This window comes from Oncorhynchus mykiss, chromosome 16 (genome assembly GCF_013265735.2).
Source record: "Oncorhynchus mykiss isolate Arlee chromosome 16, USDA_OmykA_1.1, whole genome shotgun sequence".
In the NCBI taxonomy this organism is placed as follows: Eukaryota; Metazoa; Chordata; class Actinopteri; order Salmoniformes; family Salmonidae; genus Oncorhynchus; species Oncorhynchus mykiss.
The window spans coordinates 27,382,181-27,400,328 of record NC_048580.1 but is presented as its reverse complement, the minus strand read 5'-3'; the positions used below and the strand labels follow the sequence as shown (position 1 = coordinate 27,400,328).

Sequence of the window (18,148 nt, the reverse complement as noted above, 5' to 3'; positions counted from 1 at the left end):
TTCTTTAAAAGACAGGGTCCTAAAAAAAGGGACGCTTTTTTTTGCTGAGTTTATTAAAAAATCTTCACAAGGAATTTACCAAGAACTACACAGAACGGTAGTATGCAATGGGTTATTTTTCAAATAAATACTTTGAAGGGCTTAACATTGAAATGTCCTCATGTAAAAGCCTTCACTTTCACTGTTTATCCAGTCTTGAATATTGTCATAACTTGCCAATGTGTCCTTCAACATCCATCGGCAGACATTCTGAAAGTAGCTTTGTGATACTTGTCAACTCCTCATTGCACTGGTTCAACACCAAGATGGCGTCAGTGAAAGTACCTAAGAGTATGTGTCCATGGTCACCTGAGGGGCGTGAGAAAACAGTAAAAGGTTGTGCTTGTCAAAAGCAACCAGAGGACCTGGCAGTTTGATTTGGTGTTCAGTGGAATTAAAATCAGGGCTCTGTGCAGGCCAGTCAAGTTCTTCCACACCGATCTCTCCATTTCTGTATGGACCTCGCTTTGTGCATGGGGGCATTGTCACACTGAAACAAGGGCAGGCCTGCCCCAAACTGTTGCCGCAAAGTTGGAACATAGTCTAGAATGTAATTTTATGCTGTAGCATTAATATTTCCCTTCACTGGATCTAAGGGGACTAGCCAGAACCATGATAACAGCTCCAGACAATTATTCCTTCAAACTCTGCAGGTAGCGTTCTCCTGGCATCTGACAAACGGTGAAGCGTGATTCATCACCCTAGAGAACGCATTTCCACTACTCCAAAAACTAATTGCGGCAAGCTTTACACCACTCCAGCTGACGCTTGGTATTGCACATGGTGATCTTAAGCTGCTTGCCCACGGAAACTCATTTCATGAAGCTCCCGACGAACAGTTTGAGCCGATGTTGCTTCCAGATGCTGTTTGGAACTGTCGTGAGTGTTGCAACTGAGGACAGATTTTATTTTTTTAAATTTAAATTTTTTTTTTTTTTTTTTACACGCAACAGCATTCTGTGGTCCCGCTCTGTGAGCTTGTGTGGCCTACCCCTTCACGGCTGAGCAGTTGTTGCTCCTAGAGGTTTCCCTTCACACCAACAGCACTTAGTTGACAGAGGCAGCTCTAGCAGGGCAGAAATTTGACACCGACTTGTTGGAAAGTTGGCATCTTCTGACAGTGCCAAGTGGAAAGAGCGCTCTTCAGTACGGCCATTCTACTGCCAGTGTCTGTCTATGGAGATTGCATGGCTGTGTGCTCAATTTTACACCTGTCAGCAATAGGTGTGGCTGAAATAACCAAAGCCACTCATTTGAAGGGGTATACACACACACTCACGTTGAAAATATATTCACAGAAAATTGTCCAGTAGCCTACACAAAGAGATCTATATCTAACAGACAACACATGGGTCATCAACCCAAGTCTACTCTTGCAGAGCAGGTTTTGTGGTGTGTACACAGTTCAAACTAAAGACAAATTATTTTTAAAGAATTTTATTTCTTATGTTGCAAGTGCTATACAAGAGTGATTATTCTGTTTCCAACTAAACTGATTCAATTTGATCAAGTTACAACTTAAATATTCAAATAAATATTGAAGAAAGCATATGGCACATGCATAGAGGGTACATTTTGGAAAACCATATACATTTATCTTTTAGAAAGAAACCAAACTTCCAAATATTTTTTTAAGTCAATTTGATTTTACGAAAACACATTTTTCTATGACAAAATGTAACCTACACACGTACTAACAAAGTGCAACTGCACAATCCTCCATGATTCAGACACCAATTTCTTTTGAGAAGACCGTTTAAATCATGAAAATGATAAATGACAGCTTACTCTTCCCGAAATGATATTACACATCGATTGATATTTTCATTTTGACTTGAATATTAGGCAGGTTAGCTGGAGAGTGAGAGCTGACGTATCAATCGCTCAGCCCCATCTACTGGCTGTGTTACATCATAGGACTAACTTATGTCCATTACACCACATTGTGGTACTATGGTACTGTAGCAGTTAAAACTATGGACTGGATTATAGAGGTTAAAAATGAAGAGAATTTGTGACTAGAGAGCAAATCTGAGTTGCTGGACTGGAGACTAAGAGGAGGAAAGTAGGAAATAAAAAGGAGCAGATAAAGGAAACAGATCGAGACAACGGAAAGGTGCAAAAAAAGTGAGGGAATGAGGGAAGAAAAAAAGGAAGGAATAAGAAGAATGGCATTCATGTGTTCTAAGACAACACATTTTGCATACAAGGAGAATGCATGGGTAGCATAGGCTGCGTTTACTCAGGTAGGCCAAATCTGATATTTTTTCCACTAATTGGTCTTTGACAAAATCACAGATCTTTTCACATCAAATATTTTTCAGCGCTGATCTGATTACTCAAAAGAGCAATTATTGAAAAAAAAAAAAAAAATCAGAATTGGGCTGTTTGTGTAAATGCAGCCATACTGTGGTACGTCTAGGCAGAGGGAATACCTCAGGGTATGCATGCCCACTCGTTTTCATTTTGGTGCTCATTACATTCTGTACATTAGCCAAAACACAGTCTCTGCTTCAGATGTCCTTGCCTACTACGACGGAAGAGCCAGGTATCCAGTCGCAGATCTAGATGAGACAATGTTTTTGAATGAATACACCTTGGGATTGGTTACGATTAACTATTGTTTTTTTTAATGTATGCATAGAACATCTCTTAAATAAAATAAAAACAGAATGTGCTGTCAATTCTGACACTCACTCCATATTGCTCTTCAGCTGGTGGATAGTACGCTTGTCCAGGTAGCGGCAGAAGAGTGTGAGAAGGTTTGAGGGTAGGAGAAGGGGCTCCACCAGAGCACTCTGGGATAGCTGCGAAGCCACCAAGAAGACTGTGTCTGTCCTGGAGATAAAGTTGACAAAAATTGTCAATATGAACAACAAGGGGCAAGGACCATGTACAGACACGGTTAACTGTAGCCTAGGAGTATGTCTATTTACAACTTAGGGACAGTGTTGCATGTGGACAAAGATATTGCTCGGAATGAAGGCAGTTGTACCATGTTTCAAAGTCACCAATGCTGGGCTCCAGAGGAACATCAGAGGACAGTAGCCTCTCTCCTTGGGACAGCAGAGCGTAGAGTAAGGAGAGCCCAAACTGAAAGGTAAAACGGGAGAATGACGAACAAGACAACAGGGCAGCGCAACACACAATAGTAAAATATTGGATAGTCAAATATTGTAGCCTAGCATACCATTCTTTGTATGTGAGAAAGTGAAACGCGTAACCAACCTTGCTTTGGCAGACAAGTGAGAGGCACACGCTGCCATCGCTGGAGTCGGGAAGTGATGCCGTAAAGTCTTTAAGGACCCCAATAAGCTGACTGAAGGTCATGCCTCCGATCACAATTCGAAGAGACGGGTACAAAACCGGAAGAGACTACAGGGATGTGTGGAACCCCACGGTTGTGTGGAAGTGAGAGTATGGATTATTCTTCAGTCAAGCAAGCAGCATTTCATACACAAACAGTGCCATGTTTCATACGCAAACAGTGCCATTAGGCAAAACTAAAATAACTGACTTGATTCCTTACTCTACAAGTCAGAGGCATGTTTGTTCTACATAATATATATTTAAACGTTCCACAACACTAAGTCATACACCGGAACATTACTTTTACATTTTTTTTTAACTGACCTCATCTGCGTCTCTGCTCATGAGTACAGGCAGGTGAGATGTCACCATGCTTAAGACTTTCAACGCGGCGTCATGGGAAAGGAAGGGGATGAGTCGAGCCAGTAGCTGCTTTCCTTTGGACACCAGGAGACATGGCAGAAATTCTTCCCCTGCCTCTCTAGGGTGAAATATTTGTCAAATACTTGACAAGTACTGAATCACTGTATAACAATAATTTGTGAGAAAATCTGAAACTTAAGAATTTCTAAATGGATGCAGGGATTACTTGTTGAATTTGGAGTTTAAAGTAGACCAGTGCCTTCAGAAAGTGTACATACCCCTGGACTTATTCCACATTTTGTTGTGTTCCAGCATGAATTCAAAAACAGATTAAACAGATGGGTGTGGAAGAAAAAAAACTCATATTGGCAAAGTTTTCGGAAGGGGGAGGTGGGGCGCAACACAATATTAGTAAGGTGTTCTTAATGTTTTGTACACTGTGTAGACAGGCGTTTCTAAATCATGTCCAAACAATTGGCCACAGTTGGACTCCCTGCCATCAGAACAGCCTAAATTCATCAGGGCATGGAGTCTACAAGGATGCTGGCTCATGTTGACTGGATGTCCTTTGGGTGGTGAACTACTCTTGAAACTGTTGAGCGTGAAAAACCCACCAGCGGTGCAGTTCTTGACACAAACCGGTGCACCTGGCACTTGCTACCATACCCCGTTCAAAGGCACTTTAATCTTTTGTCTTGCCCATTCACCCTCTGAATGGCACACATACACAAGCCAAGTCAAGGCTTAAAATATCCTTCAACTTGTCTCCTCCCCTTCATCTCCACTGATTGAAGTGGATTTAACAAGTGACATCAATAAGGGATCATACTGTAGCTTTCACCTGGTCAGTCTAGGTCATAAAAAGATCAGGTGTTCTAAATGTTTTATACAATCAGTGTATAAGGTTACAGTTGACAGTGCATGTCAGAAACATTACCATAACTATATCTCTGTAGATCTCCGAAAATTATGACGAGGCATATACTACCGTTCTAAAACTTTTGAACACCTACTCATTCAAATGGTTATTTTTACTCTTTTCTACATTGTGAAATAACACATGGAATCATGTAGTAACCAAAAAAAAAAGAAGCTTTAAACAAATCAAAATATATTTTATACTTGAGATTTTTCAAAATAGTCACCCTTTACCTTGATGGCAGCTTTGCACATTTGGCATTCTCAACCAGCTTCATGAGGTCACCTTGAATGCATTTCAATTAACAGGTGTGCCTTGTTAAAAAGTTCATTTGTGGAATTTCTTACCTTCTTAAAGCATTTGAACCAATCAGTTGTGTAGTGATAAGATAGGAGTGGTATACTATTATGGGAAGAACAGCTCAAATAAGCAAAGAAAAACAGTCCATTACTTTAATGCATGAAGGTCAGTCAATCCAGAAAAATAAACTAAGTTCTTGAAGTTAAGTGCTGTCGCAAAAACCATCAAACTCTATGATGAAACTAGCTGTCATGCATGAGGACCACCACAGAAATGGAAGAGTTACCGCTGCTCAGAATTTGCATTCCAAATAAATGCTTCAGAGTTCAAGTAACAGACATCTCAACATCAACCGTTCAGAGGAGACTGCGTGAAATCAGGCCTTCATAGTCAAATTGCCGCAAAGAAACCACTTCCAAAAGGACACCAATAAGAAGACTTGCTTGAGCCAAGAAACACCAGCAATGGACATTAGACCGGTGGGAATTTGTCCTTTGTTCTGGAGTCCAAATTAGATTTTTGGTTCCACCTGCTGTGTCTTTGTGAGGTGCGGTGTGGGTGAACAGATGATCTCTGCATGTGTATTTCCCACCGTAAATCATGGAGGCGTTATGGTGTGGGGGTGCTTTAGTGGTGACACTGATGTATTTGGATTTCAAGGCACACTTAACCAGCATGGCTATCACAGCATTCTGCAGCAATATGCCATTCCATCTGGTTTGGGGGGACTCATTTGTTTTTCTACAAGACAAAGAACCAAAACACACCTCCAGGCTGTGTAAGGATTATTTGATCAAGAAGTGGAGTGCTGCATCAGATGATCTGGCCTCCACAATCACCCGGCCTCAACCAAATTGAGATGGTTTGGGATGAGTCGGACTGCAGAGAGAAGGAAAAGCAGCCAACAAGTGCACAGCACATGTGGGAACTCCTTCAAGATAGTTAGAAAAGTATTCTTGGTTAAGCTGGTTGAGAGAATGCCAAGAGTGTGCAAAGCTATCAAGGCAAAGGGTGGCTATTTGAAGAATCTCAAATATATTTTGATTTGTTTAACACACGATTCCATATGTGTTATTTCATAGTTTGTCACTATTATTCTACAATGTAGAAAATATAAAAAATAAAGGAAAACCCTTGAATGAGTAGGTGTTCTAAAACTTCTGACCCATAGTGTATATCTGGGGAAGGGTATAAAACAATTTCTTGAGTGTTGAAAGTTTCCAAAAGCACAGTGGTCTCCAGCAAAGGAAAATTGAAAGAAAATATGTGGAACTACCCAGACTGCCTAGAACTGGCTGTCCGACCAAACTAAGCAACCAGGCAAGAAGGACCTTGGTCAAGGAGGTGACCAAGGACACTGACAAAACAGAGTTCCTTGGCTGATATCGTAAAACCTGCCAGAAGGGCAGCAGTCTCTACAGCACTTCAATCTGGGCTTTATGGGAGAGTGGCCAGACTGAAGCCACTCCTGAGAAAAAGGCAAATGACAATATGCCTGGAGTTCACAAAAGGTGCATGAAAGACAGATCATAAGGCAAACGACTGTGGTCTGATGAGACAAAATTAACTTTGGCCTGAATGAAAAGCGCCATGTCTGGAGAAAACCAGGCACAGCTCATCTCCCATCTAACACCATCCCTACCGTGAAGCATGGTGACGGCAGCATCATGCTATGGGGATGCTTTTGAGCAGCAGGGACTGAGAGCCTGGTAAAGATAGAAGGAACAATGAATGGAACCAAATCCTTGATGAAAACCTGCTTCAGAGTGCAAATGACAGACTAGGGTAAAGATTTACAGTCCAACAGCAATGACCAAGAATAAAGCCAAATCAACACTGGAATGGCATTAGAACAAGAACATGATAGTCCTTAAGTGGCCCAGCTAAAGACCCGACTTGAATCCCATTGAAAATCTGTGTTAAGACTTGATTGCTGTTCAAAGAAGAATGATAAAATACCCAAATCCAGATGAAGCAAAACTGAAAGAAACATACCCAAGACGACTCAAATCTGTACTCGTCCCAGGGGTGTAAATACTTATGTAAATGAGAGCAGATTTATTGAAAATTAAATGCTTAAAACATTTCTAAAAACATGTTTTTTCACTGTCATTATGGGGTATTCTGTATAGATGAATGAGAATTATATTTAATCCATAATTCAGGGTGTAACAAAATGTGGAATAAGTCAAGAGGTATGAATACTTTGAAGGAACTTTAGCTCAAGGTGACTTGATACAACCGGCAGAGAGCAGGACTCACAGGTCAGGATGCTGTAGCTGGGAGTAGATGTACTCCACTTTTATCTCAGTTTTCTCCATCAGCCCCTTCTCCTCACCCTCCCCCAGCACCTGTGCCTTCATCCTCTGCCCCTCTTCTACCTCCAGCAGCACCATGAACAACTACAGGAGACAATGGCATATTGAAATTACTTATTGATTTTTATTTTTTTAAATATGTAAATGTTTTTTATAGAAGTTATGGAGAAAATTGCACTATCAAAATCGATGTTTCATGCAATAAGAATAGAGGGTTCTTCACTCTGTGCGGACTGAAAGTGGGCCTCGGAGATATAGCACAAATAAATGTAGAACCTTTTGTTTGATTAAGGGTGAATTCGTGTGAGATATATATTATGTATAACCTACCTAAAAAGAGATCACTATGTGCACAGGTAAGATCAGGGATATTGCGTATTGAAACAGGTCAGTGTTGTGGTGAAACGGAAGAGGAAAGACTACGTAATTATGACTTGGAGGAATTAAACTAATTTATCCTCCATTGCTCTTTCTACCACAATATACTCTTGCTCTAGAAAGCACACCAGATATACCCTGGCATTATGTGGCTGAGTAAGGAGGAGAAATTGAAATTGTTTTTGTTGTTTGTGTATTTCCATTTACGCAATATTTAGATGAAGCCTGGAATACATTTCTTTTTTTTAAAGGGCTACCTATAATTGTAATTAAAAAAAAAATGCTTCTGTGGTTAATGGTGTGTATATAAATTGTGTATAAGCTTGTCTACCGTATGAATCTTGTGTCAGACTGGGTTCAAGTGACTTTAAAAAAAATGTATATGTATATATGCAGTGTGTATGTAAACTCAGCAAAAAAAACTATTTCAGGTAATTCGTAAAAATCCAAATAACTTCACAGATCGTCATTGTAAAGGGTTTAAACACTGTTTCCCATGCTTGTTCAATGAACCATAAACAATTAATGAACATGCACCTGTGGAACGGTCTCTGGAACTTTGACATAGCAGTCTATGGCCTTGGTTAGATCCGTAGTGGTTCATAGAGATAACGGTCTTCATGTGAATGGAGAAGTAGGAGACCACGTTTTACACAACTTCTTAATAGATGCCAAGGATCAAATATCAGATTCCTTATGAGAAATTGGCTAAATTTGCCACAGGAAAAAGTATTTTGGCGTGGAGAATCTATGCGAAATGCCAGCGGAATAGATTCTAAAGAGGTAACACATTAGAATTATTTGGCCAAACACTCCTCGCAAACTCAGAAAACCTTGGGGGGTTTTTAATCTCGTGAGACATTTTTACATCATTTTATTGTGAAATAGATTTATATAAATGGACGAACGTGAGGGGTCACGAGGAATTCGCATTGGTTACCAACACTAAAATTAATTTAACATTTATTCGTTCATGAACATTGAGGTGCAGTGTGTTATGGAGAATCATGGGGAAGAGAGACCAGTAAATCGTTAAATTCGGTGACAAGATAGTTGCCATGTCTAAGGGTAGTACATGCTAAATAAAGGGGTGGATTAAAACAAATATTTAATGAATGGAGTAATCCATTATCATGGATTGCTGATTAAGATGTAGCATAGTGAATGCTAACAAAATGTACACTTTATTTTCCAGAATAGGTTTCATTATCTCTTTGGAATGTTTCCCCGAGACTGGTCTTGGAGAGAGCAGCGGGTGAGATTGAGGCAGTAAACTACCAAATTAAATAAAGCCTGGCCATTTTGGTTTTTACCATAAGGTTTGCAAATAGCCACACACTTATGACCATTTGCTGGCGTTATAAAAAAATACTGTTCGATTTATTGTGAGTGTTGTATTTCATTTGGGTTTAGTGATTTTTCCATTTGTCCCAATGCAAAGTCATCTTAAAAAGGTGCAGACACATCGAATTTTCTGAAGTTTTTTTTGTTCCAAGTTAACAAAATAATTTACACGTGTTTAAGACATGTAGGATATGAAAATGTATGAAATGTTTAACATTTAATTTGTCTAATATAGTAAGAAACACTTATTTGAAGGGTTTGTATGACCTCTGACATGACTTTCCAGTGTGGTTTGATCACCCTCACTGGAAAGCCATTTGGATAATGAAGGTCATTTGTAATATTGATAATTATGGATGAAGTTCATAGTTCTTAGCCATATTTGTGATTTGGACCAACAGGAAGAATCATAGGGTGTTGCCTTTGACTAAGGGTAGGCTGTATTAAGTCTATTCTCCTATGACCATAAGGGTATAAATATATACAGTTGAAGTCGGAAGTTTAAAAACGAGTTAATAACTCCAACATAAGTGGATGTAAACGTCCGACTGCAACCACACACACATTCATGGAATTATTGAGGGTAGTGTTTATTCTTCTATTTTGACCATTGTTCCATTTTTTTTACTCAAATTGGGAGTCGTACCTCCCCCATTTTGACACAAGTTTTGGATTGAAGTTCACACAGTGAAATGTAAGGAATGTATTAAGTGATGTGAAGGAGTGTACTGTCGTGTTGCTTATTCTGTTTTTATACAAATCTTACCAGATTAGGACTGCTGGATTGTTGAGATTTCTCCCGATGGGTTAGAGGTCTAACTTCCTGATCCTGTGGCTCTGCGATGAAGTTAAGTGTGATGGGGAGGATAAGCCAATTTGAAAAAAATTGTTTCAATAGAATGTGTTATTCTCTTTGACATATGTTTAGACACTGGTATTAAGAATTGGTTAAAGTAATCATTTAAAGTCAACGCTTGTCTGGATTTCCTGAATCGGAAATGAACTGTTATTCTGATCTTTCCTTTCGAGGTCACAGTTGGTGTCTTAATGCATGGAAGGGATAATTTGACCATGAGGACAGTGTGAGAACCGCAAAACCTGGTGTAACTGGCTGAAGAAAAGTGACAAAGGCTTTCAATATGGCCCTGTCCGCACCACTTCTACCGAGACCCGAGTCAGATCCAGCAACCGCTTACAGCATCCAATCTAAGCTATCAACAGTTTCTTCTCTCATGTCTTCTCTCCCTGTGGACTCCTGTCATACTCATGAGAGAGATGTTGCCGGTATACCGAGAAGCAGGCGCCTCAAATCCTCAACTGAAAGCTTCATTAAATAGTAGCCGCAAAACACCAGTCTCAACATCAACACTGAAGTGGCTGAAGGCCAGCATCCCGGAGTCGCCTCTTCACAGTTGACTTTGAGACTGGTGTTTTGCGGGTACTATTTAATGAAGCTGCCAGTTGAGGACATGTGAGGCGTTTGTTTCTCAAACTACACACGCTAATGTACTTGTCCTCTTGCTCAGTTGTGCACCGGGGCCTCCCACTCTTTCTATTCTGGTTAGAGACAGTTTGCGCGGTTCTGTGAAGGGAATAGTACACAGCATTGTACAAGATCTTCAGTTTCTTGGCAATTTCTCACATGGAATAGCCTTCAATTCTCAGAACAAGAATAGACTGACGAGTTTCAGAAGAAAGTTATTCGTTTCTGGTCATTTTGAGCCTGTAATCGAACCCACAAATGCTGATGCTCCAGATACTCAACTGCAGGAGGCCAGTTTTATTGCTTCTTTAACCAGAACAGTTTACAGCTGTGCAAACGCAATTGCAAAAGGGTTTTCTAATGACCAAGTAGCCTTTTAAAAATGATAAACTTGGATGAGCTAACACAACGTGCCATTGGAACACAGGCGTGATGGTCGCTGAAAATGGGCCTCTGTACACCTATGTAGATATTCTGTTAAAAACCTGCCTTTTCCAGCTACAATAGTCAGTTACAACAATGTCTAAACTGTATTTCAGGTTATTTTAAAATGGATGGGGGGAAAAAAATGCTTTTCTTTCAAAAACAAGGACATTTGTAAGTGACCGCAAACTTTTGAAAGGTGGTGTATACATACATTTTTGGGATGAAAATAAAGTGGAACACTCCTTTAAGATGCCATTTGCTGTACTTTACCTTTTCTATTTTCTTTAGGACATCCAATCGCTGTTGCCTGATGTCTTTTAGTTCCTGCGGGAAGAGACCATTCAGAGAACGCACACTTGCAGTTTAACTGTTGTACTTTCTTCAAAAAGTGCCCAAAGCATGTCCTCACCTCATGTGGACAGTGGGCTGCAACTGCATTGATCGCTCGTCGAGGAGAGAAACATGTCGACACGGCGACCTGGCCTAGGGAACCCTCGATGTGCACCACTGAAAGAGCAACAGCATCACTCCGGTTGAAAAAAAAAAAACATTCAGCCGTATACAAACCATGCTCACTTCCAAAGTACACTTCAGCACCATGCACAGATAAGGACAAGTGCATGGGGGGTATATGGAGAAACCTGGGGTGTAAGAGTCCATCTTGGTGACATAGGGGGTGGTGAGTTTGGGTGGCTCCCTCTTGCCCCGCATGCCCAACTCCTCCTCTGCCAGCTTGGCCTCCATTCGCCGATAGTACTCCTACAGGACAATGTGAGAGGAGAGCCATCATGCATCTGGAAATCATTCCAAAAGTAAACTGTGGTTATGGTATAAAGAAAGAACATGCAGAAAGATAGCTGTGGGGATTTTAGTAGAGAATTGGGTACCAAGTTATTGGAGGAGAATGTGGAACTAAAATCCTATTTCGGAGGATTGAAGGTTAATCTTGATACCCATCCCGGATCCGGGAGCGTAATCATCGCCTCAAACTAATTAGCATAACGCAGCGGACATAAATATCCCTAGAAAATGTTTCTATTCATGAAAATCACAAATGAAATATATTGAGACACAGATTAGCCTTTTGTTAATCACACTGTCATCTCAGATTTTCAAAATATGCTTTACAGCCAACGCTAGACAAGCATTTGTGGAAGTTTATCATAGCCTAGCATAGCATTATGCCCTGCTAGCAGCAGGCAACATTTTCACGAAAATAAGAAAAGCAATCAAATTAAATAATTTACCTTTGAAGAACTTCGGATGTTTTCACTCACGAGACTCCCAGTTAGATAGCAAATGTTCCTTTTTTCCAAAAATAATATTTTTGTAAGCGAAATAGCTCCGTTTGTTCTTCACGTTTGGCTGAGAAATCGACCGGAAAATGCGGTCACTACAACGCCAAACATTTTTCCGAATTAGCTCCATAATATCGACAGACACATGGCAAACGTTGTTTAGAATCAATCCAAGGTGTTTTTTACATATCTATTCGATAATATATCCACCGGGACAATTGGTTTCTCATTAGAAGCGATTGGAATAATGGCTACTTCTGTACTTCACGCAAGATTTTCTGGGGGAGCCATCATGTGACCACTTGCTCAATGTGGTCCCTTACGGCTATTCTTCAACATAAATGCGTAACAAGACATATTGGGGGAATACGTAGAAAGATTAAGCTCATTCGTAGCCTATTCACAGCCATAAGGAGTCATTGGCATGCAGAGCTTTCAAAATATGGGACACTTCCTGATTGGATTTTTATCTGGGTTTCGCGTGTAACATCAGTTCTGTTGCACTCACAGACAATATCTTTGCAGTTTTGGAAACGTCAGAGTGTTTTCTATCCAAAGCTGTCAGTTATATGCATAGTCGAGCATCTTGTCGTGACAAAATATCCAGTTTAAAACGGGAACGTTTTTTATCCAAAAAGGAAGATACTGCCCCCTAGTTACAAAGGTTAGACAACAAAGAATGAGAGGAGTGAGAAGTGCCAGCCAACCTACAGTACCTGGTAGTAGTAGTCGTCCAGGTGGGGATTCTCGCTCTGAAGCTGAATCATCTGTAGTCTAATGATCCACTCTTTCTCTTTAGCCGACATGAGGTTACAGTAGGGGTCCCAGCTGTCTGGTTTTCTAGAGGGCGATCAACAAGTCATTGTAAGCTTCAATTATCAAAGCAAAGCAGAGTACCTTCAAATTCCTTTGGGGCAGGTTTATGGGAGACCGAGCAGGGTTTAGGCCAATTATGAATTAAAGTCGCAAATTGCTCTAATTCTGATTCAATTCTTGAATTTACCACACCCCACAGGAAGGAGAATTGGAATTAAATGAGGTAGAATTTAATTCAATGAAATTCAAACAGGCTAATTTAGTCAATACATCACTAAAAACATTTGTATTTTGACATTTGGTGACCAATACTATGTCATTTTATTTATAGACATTCTCCTTAAACAAGTTAAATCATTACAGTAGTCTGGAAATATTCTAAGACCTCTATAATGAATAATAATAACTCACTTACATGTTAAATACGAAGGAAAAAACAATTCCCAGAATGTATCAAATCTAATACCATGACAAAAATACAAACACTGACATTGAGTTGCAATCAAGCTAATATATTTGAAGTGCTTCCTGTATTTTTTGCATTAAGGGACAGATGCTTTTGGTAAAATAATTGTCAAAGGAATGAGACTCATGAATCATGTCTCAGTTTAATTACATTCTACATAATTCTAATTAAATTCAGCTTCCTGTGGAATGTGTCCAATTCGAATTTCAATTCATGCATGGAATTTAATTAAGTTCCGAATTGACCGCAACGCTGACAGACTAAAGCCCCATTTGGACAGGACTAGTATTACTAGACAACAGTGGTTACGTAATTGTTACCCCAGCATGCGTTATTCCAGAGGACGATTCACACAGGACTTGTTTTTCCAAACTTCCCCTTGTAATTTTTAATTGACTCAAGACAGAAGCCTGGAGGTTCTTATTCTAGCTGGGTTTAGACGATAATGGGCTACACCGATAACTTGTGCTTGGCTGTCAAATGTAAAGGTGTCCATAATATTTACATTTTGTGATCATAATCATTAGGGCCATTTTAGCAATCCATGGTAGTAGTCCCTCCATCCTGCTGATGTGCAAATTCACTGTTCAGAAGCACATGAGACGCATTTAAGGATGAGAAAGAGAAATTGAAATTTCCAAAATGTTTCTCAGTGGGGAGTCAGTGTTGCCCTGCTTTGTCTACATCAACAGTCAGGGTTTCATTAAATGGGTACATGGGTACAATACTTTATTGCACATTTAGGCCTTACCAAACTGACAAATTAGCGATGTTGAATTTCAATACATTGGCACAAAATGTATAATCAAAAGTATTCACTGTGCAAGTTGATAATGCATGCCATTCATATGAAATTGTGCAGCACTTTGTTTTAAGAATCAATTTATCAAATCAGTTCTTATTTTCTTGCTCAAACTGGGGCGGCAGGGTAGCCTAGCGGTTAGAGCGTTGGACTAGTAACCGGAAGGTTGCAAGTTCAAACCCCCGAGCTGACAAGGTACAAATCTGTCGTTCTGCCCCTGAACAGGCAGTTCTAACCCACTGTTCCTAGGCCGTCATTGAAAATAACAATTTGTTCTTAAATGACTTAAACAAAAGGTAAAAAAATTACAACAAAAAAAAACTACAGGTGCTAGCAGCACCTGTCAACCTCAAATGTCTCGGAAAACAGAGGGATGTTAATGCGCACAGGCCTAGTATTATTAGAGGACTTGAGGTCACCGAAAAACAGCTGGACTTGCTTCTATTCCGCCATGTAAAAATGATTGACAAGGCAGATACGCACAGGATTGAAATTAAAATGTTGTGTTTTATGCTCATGCACATAATTACCCGACCTCCCCAGTAAAATGAATACCGTCCGAATAGGGCTCAAGCATATCCTGTCCTAAAAAGCTAGTACAATAGAGTATCTCCATTGAAAGTGCTTTATTCCAGGAACAGGGTCTGGGAAATAGGTTAGTTTTTAAACTAATGCATCCAAGAAGCAACATATTTGCAGAAATATTAAGCGCAACCATGCTGAATATGATAAGTTTCTTTGATCTCTGGACATAACTCACTCTAGGACTGGTCAAGCAACCACATTTTAGACATAGGGTAATAATATCAAATATAAGTCCATTTAAAATAAGTAGAATCACATGCCAAACCTTTGGGATCTCTGTTGCCTTTGACTCAACAATCGTCTGTGTTGGGGGTGAAGCTGTGTCACTGGATCAGGGAACCTGTTGGGGAGATACATATGTGATTATAGGTCAAACCCTATTCATCTCTAAGAAAACACAGTACAATTGTAAGCCATTTGATAGAATAGTGAGATACATTCGCTCATCAGATTGTGGTCAGAGACAAAAGAACGAGAGCAGGTGTCCAACTCTAGTCCTTGTAGGTTCTTCACTCAGAAAGGTACGGAACAAAATCTAATTACGACACAGACCTGAATCGCTGCACACGATTTGACGAGGGGCTGTAGAAGGGAGAGGGTCTTGGGGAGTTTGCACCAAAGCGAAGCTGCATCATTTTCGGAGTTAAAGGTTGAGGGGTGGAGGGGCAGGGACGTGGCGAGGGCGAGAGGAAGCCCCCCACCTGAGTGAACAGAACTTCTCCATTACAACTCACACCAACATAACTAGAGAATAACATCTCCCTACATGCTTCTGGTATGCAGATACATTAATAAATGCATACAAATTGTGAGCAGATCATTTCTAAATGTACACAACAGGGGAACTATTGATGGGAAGGCAGGAACCTGGTTATATGGCTGTTGTGTGGTGAAAGGTCGCCGGGAGACGATGGGAGAGCTGGGCAACATGGTATTAATCTGCAAGGGAAGTTAAACAAATACATGTACATTTGCCATCGGCCGTAGACTGGGCAGTGTGTTCCATTGTCTTTCAACAAATATTTACCTAAGATTCAGGTCAACTACCCAGCGATAGACCATATTTGGCAATCTCTCCCTTGTGCCCTAGTCTTCAGACAACTACTCTACCAGTCAATTACCTGAGATGGGCATCTTTGCCCAAATGGTCTACTTGAGTATGACCCTCTTAGGCCCCCTCTCCTCCCACTTGAGTTGGAGAACGGGTAGTGAGAGTCCAGGTAGTTCGGTCCTCTGCCAGGGGCATGACTGTCCATCACACACACAATGGCCGGGTCCTGTCGAAAGAGAACACCCAAATGTGCTAAACTAACCATTAGGGTCTAATGCTACTAAACGTGGCATAATCCCCTTCATTTTCATTATCAGATTTCTTTGAAAAAGTGGCATTATCAGATTTATTTGAAAAAGTGGTATTATCCTGTGTTGGTAGTCTTCCACATGTAACGCCCACTACCTGCAATACTGATCCAGAGGCGTGTCTGGTTCTCTCATAAGATGATAACATCCACTGTGAGAGAAAAGAGGAGCAGAGTAGGTCAAATGACAGTAAATATATTTTGTCATCAGAACAGGGTTGTGACAAATGACTCACAGCATCTGGATCTAGATCATCCCAGTAGGAGACGCTCCCAACGTCCACTATAGCGCTGTCTAAGCTCTGAGGAAATAACAAATGGTAACGTGCAAACTAGAGACCGTAGAATAAAATGGTTGAATGAGGACATGTTTTGCAAAATAAAACGTGTTTTATTGGACAAGTTCAGGTAGTACATCCAGTTTAAAAACATTTTCTTCCTACTGGATACAACGGACCTCGCAATAGTAGTAATCACCTGCAAACTTGGTCGCCCCTCCACAGTCCTCACCACAGCTGGGTCTTCAAACATCTGCGCCATGGCCTGACCTCCCCTCTGTCCCCTTCCTCGTCGGACCGGAGGGCCCTGGACCCGGAGTTGTGGCCGGGCCCTGGGAGAGAAGGGGGGGGAGCTAGGGGAGAGGGATGGCAAGGCAGGTGGGGCAGGTGGCTTCTCTCCAAATTGGAACAGAGGGTTAGTGGGATCCCCTTCCGTGTCCCCGACTTCTGTATCCATATCTAGAGGCCCATTGTAAAACATTTAAATAGAATAATTTACGTCGTAACTGAACCCATTTAGTTTTATTCTTGGCACTTGCGGTCACCGTTCCTAACCTTTAAGTCTAAACTGTTGGGGAGGGGGGATAAGGTTTTGAAGAGTCTAACCTATATCTAGGAGACATAAGAAATCTCAGGAAAAATCAGTTTATTTGGCCACATACTTAACCCATTTGTTTGCACAAAACTAGCTCCATACTTCCATTCATTTGTATGGGTTACTTTCAGAGGAGTCCCATGACACTTGTGGGGGTCATAGAGCACAGTGTTCGTGAGAGTCTCCCCTTTGGACGCTACAGACGTTTTCGTGAAAAGACAGATTTTCAAGATGTCTCATGGTCTGACAAACACAGCCACCGCACATGCGGAAGGCCAACATAGCGGATGCGGAGGATTGAGACGCAGCCCATGAAAAATAACAACTATTTCTAGCTTAAATTGACAGCTTTGATGGGGATTTTTTTTATGTTACTTATATTGATGCATGGGTGCATCATTAAACAGTAAAAAAACAAAAACATACCCATTCCAAACGTCTCATTGTTGTAGATATCTATTTCCTCATCCTCCTCTGCCATCTCTGCCAATCCACACTCGTCCATGCCTGCCCCCCCTTCTTCATCGCTCCATTGGCCTCCGTTCTCTGGCCACTGAGGTTGAGAGACTGCGGTTTCAGTCTCCTGAAAGAACGTACAGAGGGAGGAAAATACAAGGGTGACATCTGCTGTCGATAGTACCGCCATTGACTAACTTGACATACAATTTAGAATGAACTAAACTCGATGGCTACAACTTTGACGTATGAACAGTCGCGTGTATTCGACGCATGTGATGTGATGTGATGCAGCACGTGTATGTAGGCTGGTTGTTTTGAGAATGATGAGAGGTTTAGCCGAATGTACTTTAAACAACACATGTGTATCTCAGCTTGGCACACGAAGAAGCGCAACAACGGTCAACTTACTGGTTGTTCTGAGTCACTCATTTGAATAGTTTCTGAAAATATTACACTTCTATTCGTCGGTTTACCTTTCTGCTACCTTTATCTTTTTAGACAGCTTTGTATGGTCATTAGCGTTTTAAATGACCACACCTGTCGGGGGCGGGGCCTCTGGGAAAAAACGATGCATGCGCATTCCCTCTGTGAATTAGAAAATGCCTGTTTGCA

At 40.8% G+C, this 18,148-nt stretch overlaps 1 protein-coding gene across 1 annotated transcript; it reads right to left on the bottom strand.

Moving 5' to 3' along the window:
• Positions 1-1,460: 1,460 nt before the first annotated feature.
• Positions 1,461-18,050, bottom strand: patl2 (PAT1 homolog 2). The gene is made up of 19 exons (XM_021565475.2): positions 17,945-18,050; positions 17,504-17,660; positions 16,682-16,941; positions 16,441-16,506; positions 16,303-16,356; positions 15,968-16,123; positions 15,714-15,785; positions 15,399-15,547; positions 15,112-15,186; positions 12,894-13,017; positions 11,521-11,638; positions 11,289-11,386; positions 11,150-11,203; positions 7,193-7,332; positions 3,673-3,829; positions 3,268-3,414; positions 3,035-3,132; positions 2,737-2,877; positions 1,461-2,603 (listed from the first exon to the last, which is right to left on the bottom strand). The coding sequence occupies exons 1-19, from the start codon at positions 17,963-17,965 to the stop codon at positions 2,570-2,572; spliced, it is 2,121 nt and encodes a 706-aa protein (XP_021421150.1). The 5' UTR covers positions 17,966-18,050; the 3' UTR covers positions 1,461-2,569.
• Positions 18,051-18,148: the final 98 nt, after the last annotated feature.

Bases quoted from the DNA above. Each gene is read 5' to 3' on its own strand.
- patl2 (XM_021565475.2), bottom strand. From the start codon at position 17,965: ATGAGTGACTCAGAACAACCA. The intron at 17,661-17,944 runs GTAAGTTGACCG...ACGTTCTTTCAG, and splicing joins TGAGTGACTCAGAACAACCA to GAGACTGAAACCGCAGTCTC. The intron at 11,639-12,893 runs GTACTGTAGGTT...ATTGTCCTGTAG, and splicing joins TGGACGACTACTACTACCAG to GAGTACTATCGGCGAATGGA.